This window comes from Dryobates pubescens, chromosome 29 (assembly GCF_014839835.1).
Source record: "Dryobates pubescens isolate bDryPub1 chromosome 29, bDryPub1.pri, whole genome shotgun sequence".
Classification (NCBI taxonomy): Eukaryota; Metazoa; Chordata; class Aves; order Piciformes; family Picidae; genus Dryobates; species Dryobates pubescens.
In genome coordinates this window covers 4,968,552-4,984,555 of record NC_071640.1, presented here as the reverse complement: position 1 = coordinate 4,984,555, position 16,004 = coordinate 4,968,552, and the positions used below count along the sequence as shown (strand labels likewise).

General features: G+C 41.4%; 1 protein-coding gene across 1 annotated transcript; it reads right to left on the bottom strand.

The window, feature by feature from the left end:
• Positions 1–4: 4 nt before the first annotated feature.
• On the bottom strand, positions 5–15,968 carry MORN5 (MORN repeat containing 5). The gene is made up of 5 exons (XM_054174234.1): positions 15,922–15,968; positions 15,697–15,844; positions 15,282–15,393; positions 14,210–14,341; positions 5–2,336 (listed from the first exon to the last, which is right to left on the bottom strand). Exons 1-5 carry the CDS (start codon positions 15,966–15,968, stop codon positions 2,257–2,259), a joined length of 519 nt encoding a protein of 172 aa, XP_054030209.1. The 3' UTR covers positions 5–2,256.
• Between the last annotated feature and the right edge of the window lie 36 nt (positions 15,969–16,004).

Here is a 16,004-nt window from a genome sequence, read left to right as displayed (position 1 = left end):
TTTCCAGCGCGTAGCCAGTGACAAGGCACTCGCACATGCCTGACCTGACTGGAACCACTGCTGCAGAGGCATCCCCTCAGGGAGGGGACAGTCACCAATTGCACCCTCTGCAGTCACTTTGTCCTTGTCTGTGGCAGTGAGTGCAGGACAGATGTTCCCTTTGTTGGCTGTTGGTGGAGCATCTGTAATTGTGAGGTTGAGGCGGGCTGCTGTGTCCACATGCAACAGAGTGGTGGTGGTCAGCAGGGCTACGGGGCCCGACTTTCTTCTTCATTTGTGCTTGCACATCCTAATGATCATTTAGTTGTGGAATTAGTGCCATAAAGGAATGGGTAGTTAATTCATTTAAGACTGAAGGAGAGACTTCAGGCTTGTAACTTGACATTCCACAGTACTTGAGATTTCCACAGCTGTTTTGTTGAGGGAGAAACTGGTGTGATGCATTCCTCCTCTGTCTTGGCAGTGCAATGAAAGGAAAACTGTTAAATGTGTATCTGCTAAATACCAGCCTAGTTACTGATCAAAACCCCCCACTTGTGAACTGTACTGTACTGTACATCAGTGTTTTTGTAACTGATACCACTGACAGGACCGACGTGCAAAGCCAAGGGCAAGGGCACTTGGGTGCTTCTCTCCAGTGGAAGGGGACTCACCACTACCCATGGGGCGAGCTGCCCCGCACGGACTTGGGGCACATGCCCCCATAAGTAGCCAGGAGTAGCTTTGCTAATTCAGAAATCAGGCTCTGTTTATATTAAGCCCAAATTGTTTGCAAAAACTGGAAGCAATTCAGCTTGTGCAGTTTTAGAGCTAATTATGTGTATGGAAAATACTCAACTGTACCAAGAATGTAAGAAATCCTCTAATTTATTCAATACATTGTTTCACAACATATTTCACACTGACTGTTGCCACTGAACCAAACCTTATCTCAGGTCATTTGCATTCATCTCCTGTCTGTAGATTAAAAAAAAAAAAAATTAAAATCATTCTCATTTTCTTAGTTTATTCAGTAATTGCCAAATGGATTCTGGTGCAGCAATGCAGACTCCACGTACTGAACTTTTCCAGTTGCTATTTACAAGACCTTTTGCAGACAAAACCCAATTGCAGAGAGCCAGTGGAAGGCTTTTCACTCGAGTTTAATAAGGTCTCTAAATATGGCTAGGATCTGAAAGTGGAATGGTTTACAATATTATTACCAATGATTTCCCCCCCTCCCCTGCTCACGCTGGTTAACCCCAATGCTCGAGCTAAAGGTGCTTACTACACAACTCACTAGTTGGGATGGGGGAGTGGGAACCAATCCTGCACTGCTATCAGTGATATATCTGTAGGATGCCAACTCTTAGACACCTCCATTTTATTTCATCTGCCAATCATTTTGTTGTAGCATGTTGCAATTCTGCATGTCTTGGCTACAATGGTTAAGGAGAAAAAACAAAAAAGGCAAGAAATTCTCTGAATGAGTGGACAGTCAAGGCTAATATTTATTTTAAAAGAAGTAAAACTAAATTGTAAGCACTTTTTTGTAAAACCAATGTCTGTTTTGTTACATACTTTCAATGTTGTGCTTTGTAAATGTCTTATTTGTGTATTAAATAAAGTTAATGCAAGTAGAAGTGCTGGCACTCACATCCAGAAAATGATGTAATTCCATTTTATTTTATTTTTAAATACTTTCTGGCTTACTAATCAAGCAGCAACCCACCCAGTTTTCCTCTTTTATTATTTTGTTAAACTCTGGCTTCAGGAGAGTTCAACAAACGTTCGTAGTAAATGGATATAATTTCCTAGTTAGCAAACCAGTCATTAAAGAATACCTCTGGTGTACATTATTACAATGATCAATCAATATCAAAGTACTGAGCAAAAAGAGAGGAAAGGAATTCACCAGGACAGCTAACTAAAATCTGGGAAAATAATGTTGATTAAGATGGATTTGAATGACTTCAACACTGAAGCTGAGGCACTCTTTTTAACAAATTGTTTTGAGGCTTAATAACGTTTGTATGTACTAACTACACACCTCTCAGGAATATTACTGTGAGTACAATCTGCTTTTTTTCCATGGCTTGTCTCAGCATGACTGATTAAATTATTATTTCCATTTTTGTTTGTGCTGACAAAGATGACAAAAAGATTATATTCCTGTAGAGGGAAAGGGTGAGACAAATCCACAAGGACAAATTAGGTTTATTGTGAATCAGATCACCTGCTTTGGAATATTACTGTCTAGGCAAAAAAAAATGGGTTTCATGGTTTTGCTTTATGATCAGTTGTTTCATCCCAAGCTTTCCGGCAGGTCCGAATGATCCATTCATGCTCATCATCATCTAAAAGGGAGATAAGAGAATGCCAAACATCACCACGTCAGACCTGCTCTTTGCATCACTAGGGTCCAGCTCAAACAAGCTCTTTTTCCTTTGAGGAATAAATACATTTTAAGCCATTGGCTTATCTTAGAACCTATTTTTTTGTTTGTTTCTTTCACAGACTGTGTGCTGTTTTGTTGGGATCTGTGGTAGGAGGTACTGGATGTGGCAGTGACTCTGTTTATTCCTCTGTTTGACGGGATTAGCCTGGGCAGAACTATGAGACTTACACACACAGGGTTTGGTTTCTGACTTTTTGGCAGGAGATGTGCAGGAGATATGTGGAAGCTATCAGAAAGGAAGAGGCACATTTTTAAGTACTGTCTGTGTTGCTCTTTGGTTTATGAAAGGTAAAGAAAAAGCTAAAGTTAAAACAGAGGTTCTTGGCTTCCAGCTTTCCTTTTAATGCTGTTTTTGCAATGCACATTATTACAGATAGTGAGAAACTGATAGAGTGGCTGATGGATGTGTTTTAGACCATCTTCTGAGTCCCTTGTTAGTATTCATGTCTGTCATATTTGTTCTCGGAGCGTAATGACAGTGTGGAAAGAAAAAATAGAGACAATGTAGGAAAAACCCAACTGTCAAGCAAAGTTTGAATAGAAATTCTGTGTATGGTTACAAAAAATAACTTGGCAAACGTGGCTTCTTAATTCCAGGGATTTAAACAGTCTTGTTTCCAAAAAACTGTTCTGCAGCCTTTACTTTAGTGTTTGTGTAGGGAAAAAGAGGGCTGTGTAGCAGATTAGGAAAACCAAACTTCAAAAAGCCTTGGAAAAAAAATAGAATTAAAACAATACATGTATTTATTTTTCTATAAATGAAATGTATAAGAGCTGCTTCTTGTGTTTACCACTGTCCTAACAAATTCGTATTAGCTGCTTGTGCTGTGTGTTTCTAACCTGCTTCCATCTACACTGAAAGTGGTTTGTAGCAGCCCTTACAGCCTGACAGAATGGATGATTGTGAGAGTGCTGGAGCTGAGGTGCTGTAACCCCAGCACGGTGACCACCGCTTGGCGTGGCACACAGTCCTGCTATTTACACAGCTGCCCTGCAGAGCTGAGCACCCTGCTTAGGTAGGTCAAAACAGATCCATAAGGAAGGACGTTGTTTGTAAGGAGCCAAATCTGCATGGAGATACTTTGACTGCGGAGTTGTACCTTTATGTGGCGTTTGAAATGCAAAAAGTGGGAAGGTCCTGGGAGTGAAGTTGTGCTGAGCTAAGCAGTGAAAGTTCACGGAAGGGCGTGTGACACATTAGGTCTGATGCACAAGTCTTCAAGCTTGGGGGTTAATATCACTGATTGCGGTGGGGTTTGAATCAAGTCAGCTTTGCCTTTCCTTTTTCCCTTCCTTCCCTTCCCTTCCCCCCTCCCCACCCCCCTCCTTTTTTTTTTTTTTTTCCATGCTCTCCTCCCCTTTTTCTCATTCCTGGCTGAGTGAGTTGAGTGCCTACCTTCATGTCTCATAAGATGCTGCTCACATGCAGCTCTGTTGGCATCCTGGTGAAAGTGGGCTTAAGGAAAGGATGTGCCAAGCACTTGTCCCTTGTCTGAACAGCAGCACTCATCTGCTACCCATGACAAGCCATAGTCAGAAAGGCTAGTGACTCACAGGTTTTCCCTGAGAGTCTGCTCTCCAGTTTGCTCTTTGCATGCAGTCACTGGTTTCCAGACAAAGTGCTTGCTTGTGCCTTCTGACCCTCTTCTTGTTTCCCACTCAAGGGCTCTGGCTTGCAAAAGCTTGGGTTTGGTGGTGAGTGCCCACCTCTGAGCAGCAACCCAGTGACCATGAATGGGCTGGAGAACACACTTGTACTGCCATTGTTCCAATAGCTCAGCCTGTGAGCTTGCTTTAGTGACTGAAAAATGGTTATTATTTGGATAGTACAGCTAAATTTTGCCCCTTCTGGGTTCCACTGGCATGATCTTTTTTTCATTCCCCATGCCTATGAATTAATAGGTCCACAACAAAATACCCTGCTAATGGCACATCTCTTATTTAGGTAAAAAGTAGGAGAAAATAAATACTGAAAAAATATGCCAAAAGGGAAATTATACAGATGAGCACTGAATCCTCTTTAAAGACCATGCAGTCCTTACAGAGGCAGATTCTACTGAGGGCTGCAGCAGGAATGCAAATGTGGTCCTTAAGCTTTCTTAAAAACAACATCAAAGCCATAATCAATGTGCTGGCTTTTGTTCTATACACTAGGTGTTCCAGCACAGTAACAACTCCATCACGTGAGCCTGGGCTATCACAGATATTGTCCAGCCTGGGTAGCAATGTGATTTTAGCTGGAATGACTTCAACTAAACAAATAGTTTATCTGGGCTTGTAATAGTTGCATGAAAATGAAACTTTGTCTATTTCTGCCATGGTGAAGGAAGAAACAAAATTTACATGTGCTGTACATCACCACTGCCTAGCTCCTATTTGGGTACAGATGTATGTGGCTCACCCAAGTACTAGAAATTGTTATCCTGCCTTCCCAGGGAGAAATCTACAGCTCTCACTGTGCTCAGCATCAAGGACATAAGCACTAAGAAAGGCAGATGCTAACTTGGCTTCATTTAGCAGGTTTTCAACAGATCCTCGGTTTGCCGAGATTGTTTCCTTCTGCACTCTGGGGTTTCCTGGCCTCCTGGGAAAGTACATAAGACAGGTTGCTCTAAGGATTTTAGTCTTCTCAGACCCACCCCGAAATGTCTCAGTTTATGTAGTGATTTGATCGCATGCAAATTAAATGTGTGTTCATAAGCAATGCTTAACTTCCACATGGTTTGATGAGATATAAAAAGGAATGAGATAGATGAATTTCAACTTTTATATGAAAACTAAAAATAGATGTGATGACTCAATATTCCAAAAAAATAACCTAAAGCAAATCCCCTGGAACTGCCATCCGTCTCAGGCATGGTGTGCTACTGGCCCTTGGGGGGAAATGAAAGAACTGATCCAGCATAGCAAGGAGAACCACAAACCCAGAGATGAGAATGGCTCCAGGGCTAGCTATGCGAGAAGAGGAAGGGAAATATTAGAATGTAAAGAGTTAAGCTATGGTAAAACATACTTTTGCTACACTAAAGAAGACTGGTTGATAATTACTGTAGTTTTAGGGCTATTTGAATCAGTGCAGCTGCAACCTCTTCAGTAGTAACCCCTGAAACAAGACAAACTGGGTTTATTGTACTGAACAAGTCTTAAAGCTCCTCCCTGATTGTTAGTAATTGGCAGCAATGGACTTAACAGCCTCTTGACTACCCTTTTTACACTCTACCTGACTGTGCAGCTAACAATTTAAATCACAGATGCTGATCCTTCTTTGTGGCAGCTGCTTGTTAACTACACGTTCCTCTTTTTCTGTCACTGGCTGCTTCCATAACCCTGCAACACCAGGGTTAGATTGGAGAATCACATTTCATCAATATTTAAAATGGAATTAAACCTTGAAGTTTGATTAATGCTACCAGATAGTGAGTTGTAATTACTATTTTGCAAATTGCAATTGTTTGAATATGTTAATATGATTGTCTAAGCACATCTTCACCTTCAGAAGTAATTTTCCCTTTAAAAAAGATTTGGAAAAAAAAACCAAAAACCACCACCAAACTCTTTAATCAGTGGTAAATTATCACCCTGGGCACAATTAGGTGCTATGGGGTCCTTCGTGTTGTGTGCTGAATTTTGTGTCAGTTTATTTATCTTTGAAAGTTTATCCATTTTTCTTTTCCATTTTCAAAGATTGGTGGAGCTGACTTTGCTGCATCAGGACTAACCATGCTGATATTTGAAGATAAAGGGGGGGGGGGGAAATCTTTGTCTGAATATTTTACTGCAATCTGGTGCATTCCTGCTCAGTTGGTAAATAAGAAATTATTTCTTCCAAAGTCGGTGACTCGCAATGCTTATTATCGCGACATATCATTGGAGTCTTGCGAGAGAGAGGGGAAGAGCTCTTCATGGGTGAGCTGTCAGAATCTGTGTGAGCACTGACTGACTTCTTAAAATTATTTTCTCACGTGTCAGTCAAAACCAAGTCGTTTTCTGGCATCCACAAAATATATTTTGAATGCTGTGGGGACAGATCCTCAGCCAGCCCAAACCGGGAGAGCTCCTCTTTTATTTTTGTAATTAATTCAGGCTGTTTTCATTAAGCAGGCAGAGGCATAGGGAGCCAGCCCTGGTTAGCCACCTGCACAACTGATCCCCAGAAATAGCATCTGCCCACAGCAGATGATTAACCAGGGGTATGAGTCCTACTGATCTACTGTTGGACACTGTCTACACAGTTACCAGGTCAGTTTGGAATTGCCTTTTTAGGCAAAAAAAGGACCAAATTCAGTTAGTCACACTGTGTTCCTGCAAGGAGCCCATTTCAAAATTAATTCCTCTCAACAAATATTGCTTTGCAAGTTTCTTCCTTGTTCTGGGTGACTTTAGATGAAGCTCCAAATGCTAGCAAATCCAAACAAGTGTGTGTCAAAAGTGCAGCTGTATTCCATGGTGAGCTCAACCTGCAGCCTACTGAAATCTGTGGATTTCTGCTCAGCCTCTCTGCAAAATGAAACTGCTTGCCTAAATTTCAATGCTCAGTCTAAAAGTAGTGGCAGAAGAGCCTTCCCCAACTACACACTCCAGATTTATCTCTCAGCTGGGATTGGAAACAGCTGAAAATTCAGGGTGGCCTTGCTTCAGGGTGCTTCCAAAAGATGACTTGAAAATACACTGTAATTTAGGTGCATTTAATCTTCCTATATTAAATGCATATTGCGAAGTTTAAAATTATTTGCTTCTAGCGATCATGTTTCTGTGTTGCTTATGTGAGAGACTTCTTAGGACTCTGCACGCTTGGGTGTCTGCTATGATGGAGGGTGGAGACTGCCAGCAAACAGCAGTATGGTTGTGTAGGCTTCTGGGGTCTTAACTAAACCACATAGAGGTGCACAGGAAAATGTACTGCATTGAAATAGCAATACTTAGTAGCTTTCATGGGGAAGAAACCCTACTCCGCTCAACTTAGAAACCTGCTCTGACTTTGTCTTAGGTCGTCCTACGGCACTGTGTAGCTGTACTTGCTCCCAGGGTCTTAAAGACTGTCTGCACTGGAGGCGTGATGCTTTCCAAAATTCAGATCCTTGGCTCCCTACTCTGCCCAAAGGCAAGTTGGGACCAGATGTGAGTGTGCATCATCCCTTTGTTCAGGCTTGCTTCTGTTAAAGCCTGTGTGAGCCAGAAGGGAAGTAGATGTGTCCTGATATGTGGCTGCCTTGGGACAATCAGAGGGTCACAGCTCAGCATACCCTGAGCACACAGCCATGTGGGAAGAGCAGCTTTCCATGACTATGATGTGTAAAAGGGTGTTTATAATAGACAAGCCTTGAACAAGAGCTGAGTTTCCTCTCTGTTTGCAGAGAGCCAAGCACACACAGACCATTATAAACAATACCATTTAATTCTTTCACATGCCTGCCTCCTCCCATCACCCGCAGTGCAGTTTATCATGTTCTTCCACTACACAATTACAGTTGCATGCGATAGCATCTCAGCCATGGATTCTGCCTGGCACACCCCTTTCATTTCATTTCCACTGCCCACTCTGCTCCCTAGCACCACTTTCCTTACTGCACCTGACCCCACCATCATCAAGGCTGGTAAGAAAATGGAAAATATGTTTTCAATTAACCTTTGCTTCCACCCACAAATTCTCACCCTTCCATTTACTTTTAATTATTGTAATTCCAAAATGGCCCCCAAATGAACTTCCCATCTCTTGTAAAACTTGTTTTCATATGGACTGTATAGTTGAATATAAGTACCTATAAGTCTTGTGTGTAATCTGTTTAAGGGATTCACAATAGGATGGCTAGCACACAAACAAAGTTGTTATTCTTGGCAAGCCACTATTTGGAACTCAAACTTTCATGGTTTTGAAAATGGTAAGTGTTTTAAGACCAGGAAACCACAAGGAACAATATATCTGCAAAAGCTATAGCTACTGAAATGACTGTAGTGACTTACATCATGGTGCATATATTAATTTTATCATTGTTGGCTCTAGTCTTGAATATAAATCATATTGGTTCATAATCTGTTTACTGAATGAAGGATATTTTATATTAAAACATGTAAGTCAAATTTAATCTGAAAACAGTTTCTTGGTTACATGGATGAGAAGTCTCCAATTACCTCTGTCACTTGAGTAGGCTTTGACACTGAGAAAGACACAAGAAGAGTGCATTTTGCAGTGGCATTCATAAGCACTGATCTTAACACATTTCTGTATAGATATGAAAACAACATGTGCTGGGTAGGAGAATTGGCCCAACATTTTAAAAAGCATTTAGGGTAGAGTAAGAATAGACACAAAGCTACTTCTTATAGGAGTCTGGGATCTTCCCTTTAAATTAACTAGATTCAATTTCCTTCTGCTCTCTTCACTTGAACACTCATTTATCTGCCTTGCCCACTCAGCAGTCCCCAGTTTGATACTTTGCTAATGTTCTGCCTCTCCTTCTTATAAGATGTGGCTCCTCAATTAGTTAATTTGTTAAGTATTGGAGATTTAGGTCCAAAGCTTTCACAGAAGGACAAAAGCTATGTAACTAAAAAAGAGGAAAAGACGAGTGACATTTGAAGATCCAGATAAAAGAGCTATCACAATTTCCTACCTTCCTTTTCGTGCAATATTTTTCAGCTCTTCTATCATTGAAGCAGTGAGCCTGTGGAAAGCAAGTGCCAGCAAACTGGAATTGTATGAATGTGAGCAAAAAAACCCCTATGATCTGAGACAAGACCCAGGAGAAAAACATATATAGGAGGTAGAGGAGATAAGACCAAAGGGTGAATTTGTATAGGCTTGTGTAGAGTCTTGTGGGCAAAATAACAAGCTGGGTGCCATGGCAGAGAGAGAAAACATGGGGTTTTTTTTTGGTGATGGTATTGTGAAGGAATGAATCAAAGAGGCCAGAAAGAAGAGTTAGCAGTAGAAAGGAGGAGCACTCCAGCTGTTGCAAGAAAAGCAAAGGGCTACTCACATTCGTACGCTCTGCTTGTGTAAATGAGAGCAGTCTTGGCTCTCCCTCTCACAAAGCTTTTCCTTTTTTTTTTGCCAGAAATAAGTTTGTCAGCCAAAGTAAAGAGAAAAAGATCAATGGATTGTAATAGATGGCATTTAACATAAAAATGAGTAAAATTTACAATTTGGTTAACTTGTTAAATGTTAAAAAAATCAGCAAACAATAGACACAATTTGTTTTGTTCAGAGCCCAGAGGTAGAGACCAAATCCTCTAAATTAATTTCTGCAAAAGCTGGGTTGTTGGGTTTTTTTTTTTCTCCCCCCTCCAAACAGGTCTGGATCCTATTCGTTGTAGAATATACTGATTACCAACTATTTTTAAGAGCTTTACACAAACATTATTTCTTTTGTTGTGTGAAATGCAGAATCAGCCATCTGGCGAATGCCCCAGAGCTAAAATCTTTTACATGACATATAATTCAAAATGATTAAATATACAACAGAAAATAGCTATAGCATTGCACTTAAAATAGCATGAACTTTTACTGCCGATCAAAACTGATTTCTTTAGCTTAACAAGTATCCAAAGAACAATTATTTGAAGAGCTTTTAAGAGTTTCAATATGTAGGAACCAAACCTCATCTAAATTCAGTATCTTAAGTCAAATGAAAAAGAAACAACTGTGCAAAAGATTAAATGGTCCTGTGTTATAAGTAGACATTTAAATCTATGGGAAGCTAAATCCATTTGAACAAAAATACTATATTCCCCCTGTATGTGTTTTGCTGGGGCTTTCCTTCCTCTTCATTGCTAAGGGCATCTGCCAAAACAACTCTTACACTCTTAGGCAATGACTGGGGACTGGCCTGAAATCAGACTGTTCATCCACTCCCTCCATCATCAGAATGGGCAGCTTCAAAGAAGAGCAGGGAATAAAGCTCTGTGCATGATCCCCAAGTGCAGTCAATATTTTTTTCCCCCCCCCTGCACCACAGTCAACTTTAAGTATAACTTGCTGTCTTTTTTTTCTAGAAATATTCCAGGCCTGAAAGATTGCCAGGCCCTCATCCCACACTCAGCTCTGCAGTAGTTTATGAGAGAGAGCACGCAAACATCTGCATGTATTTGGGGTACATGAGGGTAGGTACAGAAATATTACCCTGTGTAATTATTGAGTGGTTATGGCTCTGTTTCTCAGCTACATTTTTCAGACAAGTCAACAGCTATGTTTCCCAAAAAGCACTTGGTGCAAGCCAGAGCTGAGTTGTAAGACAGAAAAAAAAAGGTAAAAACCCAAAGTCTAAACGTAGGAGATTTACTTCATGGATTTGCATACTTGGATAAAACTGAGTGATGAATACATCACTGTCAATTTTCCAAAGGAAAACTTGCTTCTACATTCTTTCAAACAGAGCCTGAGAACCTCCATCCCAAGGTAACAAAGTGAGGAAGCTCTAAGTCTGGGATTACTAAGGCTTAGAATGAGAATGACTTTGCACCCTTGCCTGTGGAGTTGGGTCAGCCTCACAAGCAAGGAACCTCAGGCATTCTAATCCTGGACTTTTCTAAACTATAACAAAACAATGTTCTTGAATCTTGATCTTTTCAGCTCATAACTAATCCTGAAGCCTACAAGACTTTCAGGCTTGTAGAAATCCTGAGCTGATTGCTGGCTGATTTGGGACTGCAGCAGCACCAAAGCCTACCCCCTTAAAAAGATATTTATCCTGGTTTTCTGCACCTAATTCTGTTCTTAATAGCATGCATGTTAACTCAGTTACCTGACTGAGCTGTGAGTGTAAAGACAGGCCTTGTGTCTTTGTGCTCTTGATGTCATATGAAGAGCTGGATGTATTTCAGGTAATACTCACCCCAGTACAGAAAGCTACCTATGCACCATACACCTACTAATTAAACCTGAAGATGGAATATGAAAGTAGTGGCACAAATGTTTTTGTATGACAAAGAGCAAAGGTATGTTTCATGTTATCTAACCCATCCTTGGGAGAACCACAGTGAAACAGGGCAATCTTCAGCAGAAATATCTTTGCTTTTCACCCAGAGATGAGACTCAGGCAATCTCCTACAATCTTTTCAATCTCAGTGTAACACAACTTCTGGGTTTGATGGTGTTTTCTGATATTTGAGGGTCCTAAAACCTGAATGTCACAGCTCTTCTTGCACCTCCCTGCTCTGCATTAAAGATACCATCACGCATTTTCTACTTCTTACTGAAAAACTGGGAAATCTTCCCAACTTTCTATTGACCAAACTCTGTTACAAAGGTGCCAGGAGTCCTATTTCTGGAAGAAAAAAAAAAACAAAGACAGCAATGCTCCTAGTGAAACAGGACTCTAGTCCCAGTATCTGTTCAAAATAAACAACATCTCTTCTTACAAATAACCCTTCCCATTCTTATTTATGTGTCCAATTTTGTGTACTTTGCAATACTGGAAAGAGAGAAAAAAAAAAGAAAAGATTGGAGAACACATGGAGAGTCAAGAGAAATTTGAGCATCCCCAAGGAAACAGAGGTTTAGGGACGGAGTAATAACTGCAAGATTGTGATGAGAATTTGGAAAACTTTGCTAGATAAAAACATGTAACCAAGCTGTTGCTGTCATTTCGTTCCCTGGGCCTGAGCCTTTGCACTACTCTAATAGTGAGAGCTCTTTCAGTAAATGAGTATCAGACCTCCGCACCAGCGAAGCACAAGGCTTGCCAAATTTAAGAGGAGTCTCTTCGGTACTCCACATCCACTCGTCTTGACAAAGAAGTGGTAGAAGCAAATTCATCAGTTTCAAATGGCATCTGTTTTCTTATTTTCTGGAAAGGTACCTGGATGCTGCCCCTTTGGAGGCAAACCAGTGCCAAGGCTGGACGCTTCCTTGCGCTCTTCCCCAAACAGCCAAGAAACAATCAGAAATTGCTTCATAATAGGGCCAGGGTGAAAGGTGAGAACTGGAGTATTCTGAAAGCCTGCTGCCAGACCCGAGGAAGATAGTGTCATTTTGGTAAACCTGTCAAGCTGTTGTAAGAACTTCCTCAATGCTTCCTACCATCTGCTTTTGATGCTTTCAAGACTTGGCTGAAAGCCTGGAGGTTTTCCTGCTCATTCCTGCCCAACCTATAATGGAGTAATTCTGGATCTGTTCCCTGTCATCCCAGCCTCTTCCTCAGTTTCTTCTGCTTACAGCTGGGCTTTTTTTTCCTTTTTTTTTTTTTCCCCTTCACTGCAGTGGCCTTGTGCCCTGAATCATCTCTCCTGGGGCGGTAAGAGTTCCTCTGATGTTGAACAAGTGCCGGGTTTTTCAATTGTCTTCATGTTCTTGAGAGGAAGGGTCTGGCCTACATGACACATTCCTTCTTCACACTCACATCAACAAGCTTAACTTTGTGTACAGGGCTCTCAATGGAATGACCACACAAAGCACATCTCCAACCACTCCGTCAGGCTGCATGCTGCGCTGCTCTGGTCAGTGAATATTGATTGATATAACTCATAGGGTTTGAGATAAATGCCATGAGGGACAATGAGTTCAAAGAACAGATTAAAAAACAATAAATTGAATTCCAAGGCGTTCCCTTCTGTACTAATCTGTGTAGGTTCCTGTGTTTTTGGAAAGCATGTTGCTTATCTTCCTCATCAGTAGGCCCACTGCATTCCAGTATTTTGGATCGATGCCATTTGTAATAATCCAGATCAGTTTTTATTCAACATTTATAAAACAGGCCATGTATCATAGGGTCTATTTTATAGCAGATGGTATCTCCAATTCATTTGAACCCCCCCTCCCAACCCCCCCCCCCTTTCACTTCCCTCCTCCAATATCACAGCACATAGTTATAGGAGCTCTTGAAAGTAGAGCTGAGCAGATATTTTTTTTTTCCCAACATATAGTAAATAGGAGTTTCCAAGCAACAAAACTGTTAAACTGTGGCACACTGAAAATGAGCCGCTCTCTCTTCCAGAAACACCAGGTCTTGCAATTTGGACATTTGGGGAGGAGGAAAAAAAAAGAAAAAGAAAAAGAAAAAGTGGGGTGGGAGAGTGGGTGGCTGCTTCAGAAATCATTTTAATTAAAAAAAAAAAAAAACCTGCACTGAAAAGGTAATAAACACAAAGGTTCAACAGCCAGCACACAAAGCACTCCTCTCTGGTCAGATCACAGTTTTTGAGTTAGCTCAGTGTCAGTTGTTTGGGGATCTTCTGTGTGTTTTAAATGTGATAAGTTTCTCTTCTGCCTCGATGAAAACTAATTTGCCCTAAGGCTTATTAATGTGAGGACTCAGCCACAAGAACTAATATTTGCCAGACTCTACTCAAAACACAGCTCTCCAAAGTGACAAGGAAGTTTCCTGTTCAGCAAGGCATTTAAATGCAGCCCTAAGACTCCTTTCATTAAATTGGACTGCTCCAACATGCAGAGATAAGCACATGCTTAAGCACTTTGCTGGTTCACAACAGTTTATTAGCTTTCAGGAATCAATGATGTACACCTCACAACCACTCCCTTGCTTGAGATCATAATGGAAGAGACTCAAGATTTTCCTGAGTTTAACATACCAAACTGTAATAAAATATATTTATTTGTATCTGCTTGGGAACACTTCACTGTAATTTTGCAAAATATGATTTATACAACTCTGGGGACACATAAATCACTGATAAAAATAAATAAGGGAGAAATATTTTAGCTCATTGATAACAGAACCAAATCATGGATTTTATGTTTTAGCTTTAACCACGCACCCTAGAAGATGAGACAAATAAATTCATCTGAGTTTACCTTGCAGAGGAAGTTAATCATACCTGCATTTCTCAGAAACCTGAATTTGTAGTCAACAATAACTCTAGTTGCAGGATTATAGAATCCATCACCACAGTCGTAGCAACCTTCTGGGATTTTTCTGGGAGGATCCAGATTTGTAAGCTGAGAAATGCCTGAAGGAGAAAAAAAAAAGAGGGGGGAAAAAAAAAAACAGCAAAGGGTTTGGTTTATTTTGCTTTTAAATTTATTTTTATTTTTTTTGCATTTGTGCCTTGGATCAAGAGAACTAACAAATCTTATATCTCCATGGTATTTGCTATAAAAACAATGCAGTTACAGTAAATGCTATAAAATGTTTTGCCAATTTTGCAGATGGGAAAAATGAAAATGGAAAAATCCATGCAGAAAAAGATAGCACTTTGATTTCACTCACGGTGCTGTGATTCAGCCCACTGAACTAACGTTACAAATACAGCCCCAAACTTCACAATGGGGCCAAGAGAGTCTTGCTGGCCCCACACAACAACTGCATGTCATTGCAAAAATATTTTATGCATAAAGAAGAGCATTTTATGTATTACATTACATATTTCACTTGTTCCTTATAAATCTTTTTACCATTTGACTACATACGATATTATAAAACTCTTTAACATAAATATGAGCTGGACACAAAAGTCTATTCTGATATACTAAAAAGGTACATGGGACAGATGCAGCCAAACTGTATCTGATGTTCTGGAAGGAAATTAATTGTTTTTGCTCAACTTTTCTGTATTACAAGTGCTCTGCAAAGGCAGTGGAGTGCATGAAAGGGTTAATCAGGATATCAAAAGCTGTAGATAACAAAGCCCTGTCCTTAGGGGCCATCGCTCCAGAGAAGCCCGTGCTGCGGATGGAAGGCTGAATCTCTGTGGATGGGAGGCTGCATCCCTTGCTGCGCTGATGGAAGGTGGTGTCAGCATTCTTCTGGCAGCATCATATGGTCAGGTTCTGAAATTAGCCAGAGCATTTCTGCTCCATGTTACTCATGTAGCCGAATTAATCTTTCTTAAGCAAAGTTGTTAGTCTAATTCCTTCCAGACTCTTAGGATTGCAAATGCAATTCAGTACCTGCTGGTTTCAGACCAGAACAGATTTCTGTGTAAAATCGTCTGTCGTAGCCGTCACAGTAATGCCATTTTTTATCTTTGTATTCAAGACCATCTGCAAAAGTGTATTTCCCCTGCAAAACATGTTCAAGCACAGAGTTAATAAACATGATAGATGGCGGGAGCATAAACACGGCCAGCCTTCCCTCTGCCAAAACCGTGCGTCGGCCGAGCAGGGCGAGTGCAGGGTGCAGCAAGGGCTTTCATGGTGCTGGGAACGGAGTCTGCAGCCTCACCCTCACACCTCTGGGTGTGCGATGCCGTCCATGGGTGCCAGAATTGGCTTGTCTCAGAAATCTGCTGGTTTTACCCCAAAAGCTTCCCTAGAGGTGAGGGCCAATTCACGGCCTCGGATTGAGGCCCCCCGCCCGGGCTACCTGCGTGGGCACCCCACGGTGCCAGATCGCTCGGTATCTGCCTCCGTTGGGGAAGAGCAGCTCTCCTTCGCCGTGAAACATCCCGTCCTTCAGCGCTCCCCGGTACTCGGTGCCCGTCGGCAGAGTGTAGGAGCCCTGTCCCTCCATCCTGGAAGAGACAAAGCGGTTAGGAACGGGGATGGAGGGTGGGCAGCCTCGAGTCCCCCCACGCCCCGCCGAGCCCACCTGCCGCGCACGGTGTCTCCGCTGTACCGACCGCCCCCCACCTCCATGGCTGCCCGGCTGCGCGGCGGCGTCACCATGGCAAC

Coding starts and splice junctions, on each gene's coding strand:
- MORN5 (XM_054174234.1), bottom strand. CDS start 15,968: ATGGAGGTGGGGGGCGGTCGGTACAGCGGAGACACCGTGCGCGGCAG. Junction 15,845..15,921: donor GGAGACACCGTGCGCGGCAG/GTGGGCTCGGCG, acceptor TGTCTCTTCCAG/GATGGAGGGACAGGGCTCCT. Junction 15,394..15,696: donor ACCGTGGGGTGCCCACGCAG/GTAGCCCGGGCG, acceptor CATGTTTTGCAG/GGGAAATACACTTTTGCAGA.